The sequence below is a fragment of the Zonotrichia albicollis genome, chromosome 28 (assembly GCF_047830755.1).
Source record: "Zonotrichia albicollis isolate bZonAlb1 chromosome 28, bZonAlb1.hap1, whole genome shotgun sequence".
NCBI classification, from domain to species: domain Eukaryota; kingdom Metazoa; phylum Chordata; class Aves; order Passeriformes; family Passerellidae; genus Zonotrichia; species Zonotrichia albicollis.
Genome location: NC_133846.1, coordinates 676130 through 689216, shown reverse-complemented (window position 1 = coordinate 689216; position 13087 = coordinate 676130). Strand labels below are relative to the sequence as shown.

Sequence of the window (13087 nt, the reverse complement as noted above, 5' to 3'; positions counted from 1 at the left end):
GGGACGCACTGGACACATCCACATCATGTGGGGCATTTCCTTCTTGTGGAAGCAGCAGCATGGAGAGCCAGGGAGGCTCTGTACCTTGTGCTGGGCCTGCCTCATCCTGGTCATGCTGTGGGACCTGGGAATGCCCAAACTCCCTGTCAGCAATGGACCTGCCAACCCAGCAGACCCAGGCAAGAGCTGGGTGGGAGCTGAGCCTCAGAGGTCTTTTCTGGTGGAACCCCACATGCTGCCCTCCATGTGTTTAGGATTTGGTTGTGCCTCTCCAAAGCTGTACCTGCAGTTGGGGTGAGCACCAAGGTCCCTGCAACCCATGGACCCATTTGGCTGTGGCTTTGCAACACTGCTGGAGAGACTCCATTTCTGGGGTGAACTGAGCTGTCAGAGACAAGGGTGTGGCTCATGCCGAGGCTTCTGCCATGACTGCACTGCTCTAGGTGCTCAGTTCAGCTTCCTTAACCCTCCCCTGGGTTTGTCTGTGTAAATCGTGGTCACCACTGTGGGACCTGAGGTGTTGCTCACACCAGGACACAGCTCCTGAGGCTGGAGGGCTTTGGGAACTGCTCACAGTGGCAGTAGGGTGACAAATATTTCTAAGGCTCCACAGCACCTGGGTTGAGGTATCACCCTGACACAGAGGGGTTGGCAGGCACGGATCCTCCCATTACTGCATCCCAGTGTGGATCTGAGCAAAGGGATTCCCAAAGGAATTCCCATCCTTGGAAGCTGTGCCAGCCCCTGACACATGAGGTGAGGAAATGCTGCAAACCCACTGCCCTCCAAGTGCCTCCTGGAGAGGTCCCACTGGCTCAGTGCTCCTTGCCCTGGCAGTGAGAAGGAGCTCACTGGGGACAGCGATGCTGCAAACAAGGCAGCCCACAAGGGGAATTAACAGAAAAAAATGTCATTTGTAATAATGGGTGAATTGGAGAGTTTAATCCAAAGTGTTAAAAACAAGGAATTATGGAATCATCAAATTAGAAAAGCCCTCTAAGATCAAAAAGTCCAATCATCAACCCAACACTGCCACATTCACCCTAAGCCATGTCCTCAAGAGCCACATCCACAAGTTATTGAACACTACTGGGGCTGGGGACTCCACTACTGCCCTGGGCAGGCTGTTCCAAACTGATCCAGAATCCAGATCCATCATTTCTCTTACTCTAATATTTCAACATCAGTCTCACAAGATTGGGAAGAAAACACAGAAGTGAAAAGTTTGACACTTCCAGGAAGACACAACACAAGACAAAAGGAGGAAGTCGGGGATAGCAGTTTTTAAGAGCTGTGGGTGGGAGAGGACACCTTTAGTGTCACCATCTGAGGCAGTGCCTTAGATCAGGGCACTGCAGTGTCTCAGGTGCAGGTGCTGCAGAGCAACACCCTGGAAATGGATTTCTCACTGCACCTTTTTACCTCCAGGGGGACTGGGAGGCAGCTATTCCCCTGAATATTACACTGGGTCACTTCTCTGGAGTATCTGAGCTTGCCTGTGCACCTCAAAGGATTTTGTCACTTTTCAGACACATTCACAGCACCAGCTCCAGCTGGAAATAAGTCCAGCAGTTTTGCCTTCAAAAATAGATCTGCTTTATCTTTTGTTTCACATCTTAAACCCAGGAATTACAAACAGGAAACATTTTTTAGGAAGCCCAGAACCTGCACAGACTTCAAACAGGTCTGTAGACAAAAGCTGAAGTTATCCCAAGCTGGAGGCTGGTGGCGGATGTGTGGAACCTTTAATACTGTCTGGGAAAAGCAGAATGGAGGAGGCTGCTCAGTGTGGTTGGGGAGTCTGGTGTCTGTTGAGCTCTTTAAGCACATTTAGGTTTGAGGTTATGTGTTCCAAAGTGCCAGTGCCTCCTGGGACTGCTTGCAGTCATCTCCCTGTGCACTCAGCTCCCTGCTCCATCCAGCTCCTGTGGCAGAGATAGGGATCCAGGGGGGCTGATTCATCCTGACCTGACAGATCTCCCAGGTGGAGCAGATGAATCACTGCCCCTACCTCTGCCTTTGTTGGCCAGGGGAGGAGTCAGACAACTTGTCAGGACTAAATGGCTGATTCTCAGATAGACTCAGGTAAGACAAAGTTTGCTGTGAATCCTTCACAGGTCCCAGTCCTTTTTGCTGAAGCAACACAGATCCTGAAGACTTTTATCAAAAATATCTAGAATTAAAGACTTGCATGACACTTAAATTTGGAGAAACACCTTCCCTCCTCAGTAAGTGCAGAGGAGTCTCTCAGAGAACAGACAGAGCTGCCTAAATCCCTGGTGAGCCTGAAGGGACTGAACTGTTGTGTCTAATGGAGGTCCTGAACTTTATCACCTTCATCACCACCTTCCAGCTGCTCCCCAGAACACCAACACTGCTGACTGAAACCCCCAGCAGGCAGTGGCATGCCCACCTACCCAGCATCTGTCCAGCTGCCATAATGATTGGGAACAAGATCAGGAACTAACAACAGGAAACAATAACCCTCACACCAGCAGCAGCAGCTGCAGCAGCACCTTACCAGCATGAGCAGAGCCAGGCCTTGGCTTCCTCCATCTTTAACAAAAAACCCATCTACAAACCCTTAGAATGGCTGAAACAGAGCAATTTTGCTTGGACAAAGCACAGCAAACTCCATTCAGGAATCACAATAGGCAAACAGCAACATATCATCAAAACAAAACATCCCAATTGTTTGAGTCTTGAAGCTCAGATGCTCCAACTCTACCTCGGGAACTGCCTCAGTTGCACTTTTCTAGTGGCCACAAAAACCCTGCCTGGTTACCATGGCTGGACCCTCTGCAGGGCTCCACCACTGTCTTAGGGATAGAGAAAGGACACCTGGATGGATGGACCTGTGTTCTGACCCATTACAGAGTCCCAGAATGCCAGAATGGTTTGGGTTGGAAGGACACTCAAAGCCCATCTCATTCCACCCTGCCATGGGCAGGGACACCTTCCACTGTCCCGGGTTGCTCCAAGCCCTGTCCAACCTGACCTTGGACATTTCCAGGCATGGGGCAGCCACAGCTGCTCTGGGCAACTTGTGCCCAGGCCTCACCTCTCTCACAGGGAAGAATTTCTTCCATCCCTCTCAGGGAAGAAAACCCCATCTAACTCTGCCCTCTGGCAGTTTGAAGCCATTCCTCCTTCTTCTGTCACTCCATCCCTTGAAATAATCTCTCTTTATCTTTCCTGTAACTCCTTCAGGTACTGCAAGGCCACAGTAGGGTCACCCCAAAGCTTCTCTTCTCCAAGGGGAACAATTCCAACTCTCCCAGTATTTCCTCACAGCAGAATTCTCCATCCCCCCAATCCACTTGATGCCTCCTCTGAACAAACTTTTCCCATCTGGGGACAGGAGCCCCTCTGGCTGGGATTTAACCAGCACAGGAAGGGACACTGAAATGGGCCAACAGACAGGCTGGAAAGAAACATTTCAAAGACACTCCAGTGCTCCTAGTTTTCCTACTGAACACCCAATGATGCAAACTCAGCAAGTGACACCACTGCCTCAAAGCCATCATGTTACAAGGCCATTAGGAAAGACCCAGGTAAATCCTTCTGAAGCTGAGGAATGCTGGTGCTCTGAACAAGCAGAGGATCTGGCAACCACCAGGAAAAGCTGCAGCCCTGTCTGTGTGTTTGGAGCCACCAAAACCTTTCCTGGTTCAAACCTTTCATGGCTGACATGGAGCTGCTTTACAGTCCCAGGGTTGTTGAAAGGAGTCCTTTGCTTTTCTCCTATTCAAATCCCAGATCTGTGAATTGCTCCTTTCTGCTTTAGAGCTTATGAAAAGCAGGGAACAGCAGAACACAGGCCTGAAATGGAGGGGCAACATGAGCACAAGTTGTCCCAGTGGACTGTGGAATGCTTGGGAGCGATTCCCTGTGTACCAGGGTTCTGTCCCCAAGGACCAGGAGCTCTGTGGGATGTCCAGACTCACACTGCAAAAAAAACAGCTACCATCTCACCTGTGCTTTTTCTGGAAATCTACAATAATTTTTTTGGAAATCACTGTGGAAGAACTGGACCCACTTTTTTGCAAGCACAGAGAGTATCTCTGAAGGATCTTCAGTAGCACCGAGGCTGGGAACAGCAGCACAGCAGTTCTAATGCAAATCCCCTGCTCCACATTCTCCAGCCACATTCATGTCATTCACAGCCATGTTTTGGTGCACAGGAACAAAGATGGGAACTCCTGGATGTGCTCCAGGCTTGAACTGAGCTGTGATAGTCTAAACCCAACCCTGATCCCTCAGGCAGCTTCCAAACTCTTGTGCCATTGGATACCAACACACAGATGCAAACTAAATCTTGTTCACTCTAAAATCCCCACAAAAAGTAGTTTGGGGCCCTCAATCCTCCTCCTCCACTGCACTGAAGCCATTTCTAGGAGAGCCAGGATCCCTATCAGGTGAGTTTCTGAAGCACTGTGACCTCCCTATGTGACTGTGAGATCCTCTTCCTGTCCCGGAGACCTCAGACCATGCCACAATCCCAGATCAAGGAGGGTCTTACCGGGTATCCCCAGTTGCTGTTCCCTGTCTGGGTTTTGGTGTAGTAGCTGCCCCGGGATGTCCCGTAGCCATAGCCATCAGCTAAACCATCATACATGGAACCTGCAAATGGAAAAGGCATGGTCAGCATGAGAAAGCATTCCCAGGAGAAAGGATTCCCAGCAGGTCCCTTTCAGAGCACAAAGCTTTTATAACAGCAAGATCAGTTATGGAAAAGTGACAGTTATAAATCTCAACAGGAACACAGGGAATACAGGCACTAAGGGGAGCCCTTGTCACTGCTGGGAACTGCAGCCCTCACACCACAGAGCTCCCAGGGCTCCCCAAGGTTTGCAGCACAAATGACCAAGTGCCATAAAACCTAAAGCAAAGGAGCAGAAAAGGTCAGAGTTGGGGACAGTGTCTGACATAATGGAATCACAGAATCCCAGAATGGTTTGGGTTGGACCTCAAAGCTCATCCAGTTCCACCCTTGCCATGGCAGGGACACCTTCCACTATCTTAGGTTGCTCCAAGCTCCATCCAACCCGGCCTTGGGCACTCCCATGGATGGGACAGCCGCAGCTGCTCTGGGCACCCTGGGCCAGAGCCTCACCACCCTCACAGCGAGGAATTATTTTCCAATATCCCATCTAACTCTCCCCTCTGACAGCGGGATGCCATTTCCCCTTGTCCTGTCCCTCCAGGCCCTTGTAAATAATATCTCTCCTTGTTTTCTGTCAGTTCCTTCAGGTACTGGAAAGGCACAATTAGGTCACCCCAAAGCTTCTCTTCTCTAGGGCTGAACAATCCCAGTTCTCTCAGCCTTTGCTCACAGGCAAGTAGTTCCTTTCCTCTGATCAACTTGCTGCCTCCTAGTTATAGTATGAGAAGAACCTGATGATATTTTGTGCCACATGTCCCAGAATGTCTGGCCATAGAAGACTTGCAGTAAACAGAATTTCTCTCTCTGAAGGCAAAACCTACCCCTGCCCCTTTCACCAGTTCACTGCATGTCTGAATCCTACCAATCCCATCAGCATGAGCAGCCTGAGCAAGGCTTGCTAAAATCAATCAATGGTCACTAACAAACACCATGGATAAAGGATTGTAATGATTTGACGCTGGTGTAATGCCAGCGCCCCCATGAAAATATATGCACCCTGGTGTCTGCTGTGAGATGTGACCAGGAATAGAGCAAAGCAGGCTCCAATTTAGGAATAAAGAAGAAAAACTTTATTAACCTAAAACTATATGTAAAGAGAAACACACACAGAACTCAGAATGAAAAGCTTCCAAAAAACATTTCTCCTCCCCCCACCAAATTTCCAATACATCCACCCCTCAGATCACCTACTCTCAGTCCATCACCACCCTTTAGAAAATTCTAAAGGGTGGTGATGGACTGAGAGTTGGTTTGACCACAGCATCCCAAAAAAGTCACTTCCTTTCAGACCAGGACCAGGATGATCCAGTCTATTTAACACCTGGGGATCTAAAACAATCAAACACTTCAAAACCTCATGGCACTCTTTGAATTCCAGTCTTGTCTCTAAAAGATGACTTTGTGTGTCTATACTTTCTTTTCCTGAAAATGTATAGAGCTCCATCATTATTTTTGGGATGCTAGAGGAATAATTGAGACTGGATCCCAGATTTGTTTTTTAAAGATGCAAATATCTTGGATCAGGAGGAAACCATCAGCCGTTTCTTCTGTTTCTCAGTGCTTTAACCAGAATTTGGATTTACCAACCCCAGCCTGTCCAAGAGCTCTCCCAGCAGTCTCCGGCACTGCAACCTTTGGATCCCTCCTAAAAGTATTTTTTACTCAATAACACATTCATCACTACAAGACAAATGAAGTGAATCATTCTCTTTCCACAATGGAATTCCCTTAACCCCCTCTGGATGGTCCAAAAGAGTTTAGGGTGATTTCAGCTTCATTTTCAGAAGTGCTCAATAATTGTGGCATCTCAGGTCCCGTTATGAGGAAGTGCAAACCCTACACTCCAATTAACTTCCAGGGGAAGCTCTGAATGTCTAACAAAGTACAAAATCAGGACTTACCTGTCCTAACTTATGCACCTAAACTGGTGGGTAATGTCAGAAATATCCTAATCTCTGTGATTGTTTGATAAGACTCATCTCTGAGATAAACTGGATAAGCTCGACCACAAAGGCCCCGGAGCCACTCAGGTCTCCTCCAGCCACTGATCCTTGGAATAAACTTTATTTATTGCCCTGCCTGAGGCACCCAGAACCTGTTATGGTGATTTAGTTTGTGGCTAAAAATTCTTGCATTTTCTCAGGAAGATGATTCCTGTGGATGTGGTGTAAATAATGAGATTTGCTTTCTATTGTCAGCAGGACTGCACCTGGAGAACATCCCTGGATGGAGAACAGGCAACAGCCAGCTCGGCTCCCAGCCCTGCCCCTGTGCAGGAAACCACAGGAGCTCCTTTTCCATAGTCTGGAGATTTGGTGGGCACTGCTCTTCACCCAGATCTCCCCAGCCCCAAGTGCCTCTTGCACAAAAAGCTGCACAGCACTTGCTGATAAGACAGAGAAGTGGCCAGGGAAATTCAATGGGAGATTCAGTCACGCCCTTCACCTTGTGCTCCTTCTCCACCCTGGGATTTCCTTTCAATTCCACATCAGGACATCAATGTTGGGCCTCAGCAGCAGCAAGGCAGTGCTGGAAGTGGTGAGTTTGGGCCAGGTGATTCCCCAGGACACAGAGTTATCTGATAACCATAATTCTGAACACGAAGGTAAAGCCATTCCATGATAAATTCCTGGGAATTCCTTCTTCAAATCTGCCTCTTGTTCTCTGTAAACATTCTGTAACTGCAGGTGAGAGCAGCTGGACATTTTCCTGAGCGAGCAGCTGTAAAAAGGGGTTCTGTGCCTGACTCACAGGTCTCTCTGACCAGTCCTGCCTGGGCACCACACTTTTCCTTTCAGGATCTGTTCCTACCATGCACTCCAGACTTTGGGGTTAGAGCAAGGAGATACCCAAAATAAGCCAGTTTAGGCACATCTGTAACTTTCTTCATAAATTCACTGCTCCATGGTCAAATTCAGGAGATCAGGCAGCTGGTTCAAGTTTATGTTCTCCAGCAGGGAAGGGTTGCCTTCACCTCCCAGAACTTGTACATAAGAGCTTATAAACACAGAATTATACAGAACCTCAAACATTCAAGGCATTTTGAAGTCAACCTGCTGGTTGGAGAAGATGTTTCTCCTCCCACCACTCAACTGGGATTTATTGCTTGGAGAGCTCAGTATTGAGACCAGGAAAAACCTGGGGATTTTCTGGTGGAGGTGGCTGAAGAAAACCTGATCTTTGTGCAGGTTTGGACACTTCTCTGCTTGGTTCATCTTGACAGAGAGCTTGACAACCGGTATCCCCAGCCCTCAGGAACAGGAAGGAGATCCCTCTTTTCAAACACCTCAAGAATAAAGCCCACACAACCTGGTCACAGGTCCTTGGAATTTGGGATAAACCCAGGCAATCACAAAAGACCATTTGGGCCAGGTGGAAATGCTCTCAGTAGGAGGTGCCCCCTTCGTGCTTTTTTCTGGCTGTGCCCACAGGTCTGTGTCCCAGCTGCTGTTTAGGTCCTGAAGGGCCCATGTGCACTTGAGCAAACACAGAGTCAGTAACACAGAACCAGGGAATCACAGAACCACTGAGCTTGGAAAAGTCCTCTAAGGTCAGAGTCCAACATTCCCCCAGCACTGCCATGCTCACCACTAACCCATGTCCAAAGTGCCACATCCACACATCTTTTGAACACTCTCAGGGATGGTGACCCCACCAATGCCCTGGGCAGTTGTGCCAGGGCCTGACCACCCTTTCCATGAAAAAATTTTCCCCCAAATACAACCTGGACATCCCCTGGCCCAGCCTGAGGCCACTCCCTCTCCTGCTGTCCCTGTTCCCTGGGAGCAGAGTCTGACCCCTCCAGGCTGTCCCCTCCTGTCAGGAGCTGTGCAGAGCCAGAAGCCTCCTTTTCTCCAGGCTGAGCCACTTTCTCACTTCCCTCAGCTTCTCCTCATGACAGAGGACTCTCAACAGCTGGGACAGAGTTGGAAAGATGCGGCAGAACCACACAGATGTGGTGCAGCCTCTCAGTGACCATGTGGGGCAGAAAACAACCTTGAAGGCTGCTGAGATTTCCCCCTCCCCAAATTATCATTCCCCTATGACATCTCCTTTAAAACTTAGACATTTTAAAATCTCTTTTATCGTCAGTGGGGCAATTCATGAGGGTAAAATTCAATTACAGCAGATAAGAAGTGCAAAACCTTGCGGTGCATCTCTGTGAGCCCCCCTACACTGCTCCCACTGCCCTAACCCCCTTCTCCATCTCTGTTATTCATTATTGCAGAGCAAACTGAGAGCATGGAACCCAGTGTAGCTGTTCTTGATGAGTTATTTCCTTTCCTCAAAGGCAGCTCTGGCACTGCTGGCAGGAGGAGAGCTGTGCTCCAAGTGCCATTTTCCCAAAGCCAGCTGGACACACAGAGCCAACGTGGAGATTGTGGAAAAGGATTCTGTTAATAAATATTAATCTGTGGCAGGGAAAGGAAAGACAAGAACCAGTCACTGGCAGTGCAGGCTAGGCAAGTTAAATCATAAACTATGCACAGCTTTAAACAATAAGGATGATTAAACATAGGAAAAACACAGGGAGAGCAGAGGCCTGTGGGAGGCACAAAGCAAAGCCTGGGTGTCTTCTAGGAGAGAAGTGTCAGTGAAATCCCAGACATGGAGATTCCTGCAGGAATGACAAAACTCCAGTTCTGCCTTCTGCCCTATAAACTAATGGGGATTTTTTGTATCCCAATAATCTAAGTTTTGTGGAAGAGTGGAACCTTTCACTGAATCATCTCACGCTGGGGGAGGTTACAGAAGTCTTCAGAAGACTTTGCATCCCCCAAATCTCATCTTCCCTTCACATCAGAGTCCTGATCCCCACCAAAGCCAGATGGGGTCCCATCAGACCTTGGTGGAATTACTCTCCTCTTAGCCATAGCCAGCACAGAAACTTCTCAATCCCAGCTCAGCCACAGGACTGTTGGATCTGACACTCCTTGGATGTGTCTCCTCAGTGACAAACCACTGGCAGAACCTTCCTTTAGCCAGAGGACTTTGTACAACAGAGCTGATGGCTACAAGGAGCTGGTTCAGCTTGGCCTGGCCTTTCCCTCTGCCACGCTACTGAAATTAATTTTCCCTGGAAATGTGCATTACTCACAAATTCAGAGGGAGCCATCTAGTTTGGTATTGCCATGGGGAGAAGGACAGATAAGCCCTAGAGCAGAGCCCACAGACCCAACCCCTAAGGAGGAGAAACCCCACAGACACCACACATCCCAGACTCCAAAGCCTCCCTTGGGAGCAGCTGCTGTGCTGAGCCAGCACCCACTGGGCTCAGGAGTGTTCTGCTGCAGCAGTTTTCTGCCCACTGTCCCACCCCAGTGCACACCAGTTTGAGCCCACACTGGCCACCTTGCCCTGGGGGACACCAGATCTCCAAAGCGGCCACAAGACCTTGACCAGCTGGACTCCAAATCACCAACTCATTTATGGTTCCATCAATCCCTGGCATAGTGAGGGAGGGTGTCCTCCCCCCTAAAGGATACAACACCCCTGCCCTGCTGTGTGTTTGAGGGCTCCATGTCCATATTCCCCATCCGACACACACCAGGACACGGCTCCTGTAGGTGGGGGAAGCTCTGGGACCTGCTCCAGCTCCAGCTCAAACCACAGCTCCAAACACAGCAACAAACCTGGACCTGGCCCAAGAGCTGCCCAGCCCTGCTCTGGGACTGTCTGGGAGCAGAGGGAACAAAGGACTCAGGCACTTGTGGGGGGCTTTGGGAATCCCCAGCTTGTGTTGCCTCTGAGGAGCATCTCTGGGAAATCCCGGGGGATGCAGGGAGTTGAAACTGGATGAGGGTTTGGACAGGCAGAATCCATGCTTAACAGACCCACACAGCCTCTCTGGAGGAAAAACTAATTTTTCTCATCAGGGCTGCCCACCTGATCTTTGGACAAGAGCAGTAAAACCCAACACCTGAAAGCTGAGCCTGACCCACTCCAACACCAACCAGGAGACAGCCCTGGGAACAAACAGCAACTTCTCACCCTTCTGGGATTCCATCCAGGAATGCATAGGATGAATCAGCCCCCAGCACCTTTGCTGGCCAACCACCCCTGGTGGGAACAAGGGGAGGGGGGGGCTGGGCTCTGGACTTGGAGGCAGCTCCTGGGAGTGGGATGTGACTCAGCTTCCCCAGGACACAGAAACCAAAGCTGCACATCTCCACGCAATTCCCATTCCCAGACATTCCCCAAAGTGTCTGGAGGAGGGGTTTAGCTTGTTGAGCAGAAACTGGCAATTTGGGAATGTGCTATTTTTTTTTTCCCTTTCCCAGAGGTTTCACCTGGGCTCCTCTCCAAGCTGGATAATCCCCCTCTGCCTCACTTCCCTCCTGCCTGTGGATCCCTCTGCCCACTTCCCTCTCCATCCAGGGCCCCTCAGCTCATCCTGCCATGAATTTTATTTTGTCAGGTCTGTCACTGTAACACCTTAAGCAATAAACCCTCTGGAGGTGGGAGGAGATTCCCATCTTCCACTATGGTGGCAGAGGAAAGCTCTCCTTGCCGCAGCCCCCCCTCACCTGTTGGAATCTGTGTTGACAAAAACAGAGGAAGCAGGGATTTGTTTCTGGCACAGCCCAACTGCCCTTGCCCTGGAGATGCTCCATCCCCTCTGTTCCAGCAACTGCGGCTCCCAGAGCAGGGATAGCTCCTGAGGAAGCACCACCTCCACACTCCCTCCAGCAGCCTGCAGCCACCCAGCTTCTCTTGCTAATCCAGCCCCAAACATGTCTCTGGACCATGGCAGCTCACCAGCACAGGACTCAGCCTCACAATGCAGCCTGGCAGAGCTGCTGGACAAGGCACAGCTCCTGAGGGAGGTATCAGAGCCTGGCCCAGCTCACCCAGGACCCCCTCCATGCTGCTCACTCCAGACTCAGCTGAATGCTCAGTCCCAGCTCCAGCACCCCAATGGCTCCCAAAGCCTTGGGATTTCCACTCCCTGGTGGACCCAGTCAGGCCAGAGCTCTGTGGCTGCTCTTAAAAGCACCTCCAAGAGCCAGAAGGTTTTGCACAGAAGTTGTCACAGCCCTCTGGGTTTGCAGCTTCCAGCTGGGGAATGCTGGGCTTTAGCTCCAGATCAGCTTTCTCCAGACACAAGAATGGCAGAGAGAACCATTTGCCAAGCCTTGATCCAAAGAGGAGGGGTTCCAGTGGGACACCTGGCTGCAGGACCCAGCTGATTGTTTCTGTGGCACACACCCAGTGCACAGAGGTGGAGCGGCCACCCGGACCCCAACACAGCCAAAGTGAGGGGGGCTGTGAAACACCCCCACCAACCAACACCAGGGACACTTCTCCCAACTCATCTCCTTCCTACCACTCCCATCAGGGTCCCAGAGACCCCACACTTCTCAGCCTGTAACTGGGAGATGTGTTGGGAGTTCCAGAGGTGAATCCCGAGCTGAGGTTTGTGTCCCGTGTGTGGGCACAGCCTCCTGCTCTGCACCTGCCCCACGCTCAGGAGCAGCAGAGCCCCAGCCCCAGCCCACGGCAGGGCCAAGGAGGAGGAGCACTGTCAGCTTGGCCGTCCACAGGAGGGGGTGGTGGGGAATTCCAGCCGTGGGGGCACTTGCAGAGGAGGGATTTGCAAAACCAGACAGCTACTCCAGCTTTAGAGCCAGGGAAAAATTAGTTATAGTACACACTGAAACGTCCAAGTGCCTCAGGGATGTGGAGCAGAGCAGCCAGGGATCAGCTCCAGCCAGGAAGGAGTTGACGCTTCCAACTCTGTATCTTGTCCTAAACCCTTCCAACCAGTGCAGGAGATCTTGGCACCACCTGCCTGAGGTGAGCCAGGAGAGACGCAAAGCAATCTGTGCCCCCTCCACAAACCCCACCAAGGCAGCCCGAGCACCAGCCCTGCCCCGGAGGCTCCCTCGCTGCGGGACTTTACCTCGGTTTGAGTGGCCCACGCTTGACGATACCGACGACTTTTGCTTCTGCCTCTTGACCGTCATCATCACCTGCTCCTGGACGCGCTGCTTGCCCGTGCCCTTGGTTTTCAACTTGTGGTCCGAGGGCAGGGCCAGCGTGGAGCTGGCCTGGTCCTGGAAGCACTCGTAGGCCAGCGCCGTTTTCAGCGGGGAGTGGAGCATGGCTGGAGGCCGCGGGCGCGGGGCTGCACTCGGCTCGCACGGACAACACGGGGCCACCGAACACCGGCTCTGCTGGGCTTAGTCCCCCGAAGCCCTCCTTGCCATACGTCCCCTGGCCCAGGGTGTCTCAGGGCTGCTGCTCGCAGCTCGGCTCCCCGGCGTGTGAGCAGTCACACCCTCTGCCAGACTGGATATACAGCCCTGCCCGCACACACCCACGCCTCCCGCCAGCCCCGGCACCCCCGGGCCGCTGAGGGCCTGCCCGGCCCCGGGCCTGCCCCAGCCCCAGCCCCTGCCCAGCCCCGGGGCCGCGGCC

The 13087-nt window shown here is 51.3% G+C and overlaps 1 protein-coding gene across 1 annotated transcript in view; it reads right to left on the bottom strand.

The window, feature by feature from the left end:
* The window catches only part of PKP1 (plakophilin 1), a 46446-nt gene extending 33675 nt beyond the window's left edge, over nucleotides 1-12771 (bottom strand). Inside the window, exons 1-2 of the mRNA XM_005492451.2 lie at nucleotides 12570-12771; nucleotides 4523-4623 (exon numbers count right to left, since the gene is read on the bottom strand). Coding sequence (XP_005492508.1) covers nucleotides 4523-4623; nucleotides 12570-12771 — 303 coding nt within the window. The remainder of the gene's footprint in view (nucleotides 1-4522; nucleotides 4624-12569) is intronic.
* Nucleotides 12772-13087: the final 316 nt, after the last annotated feature.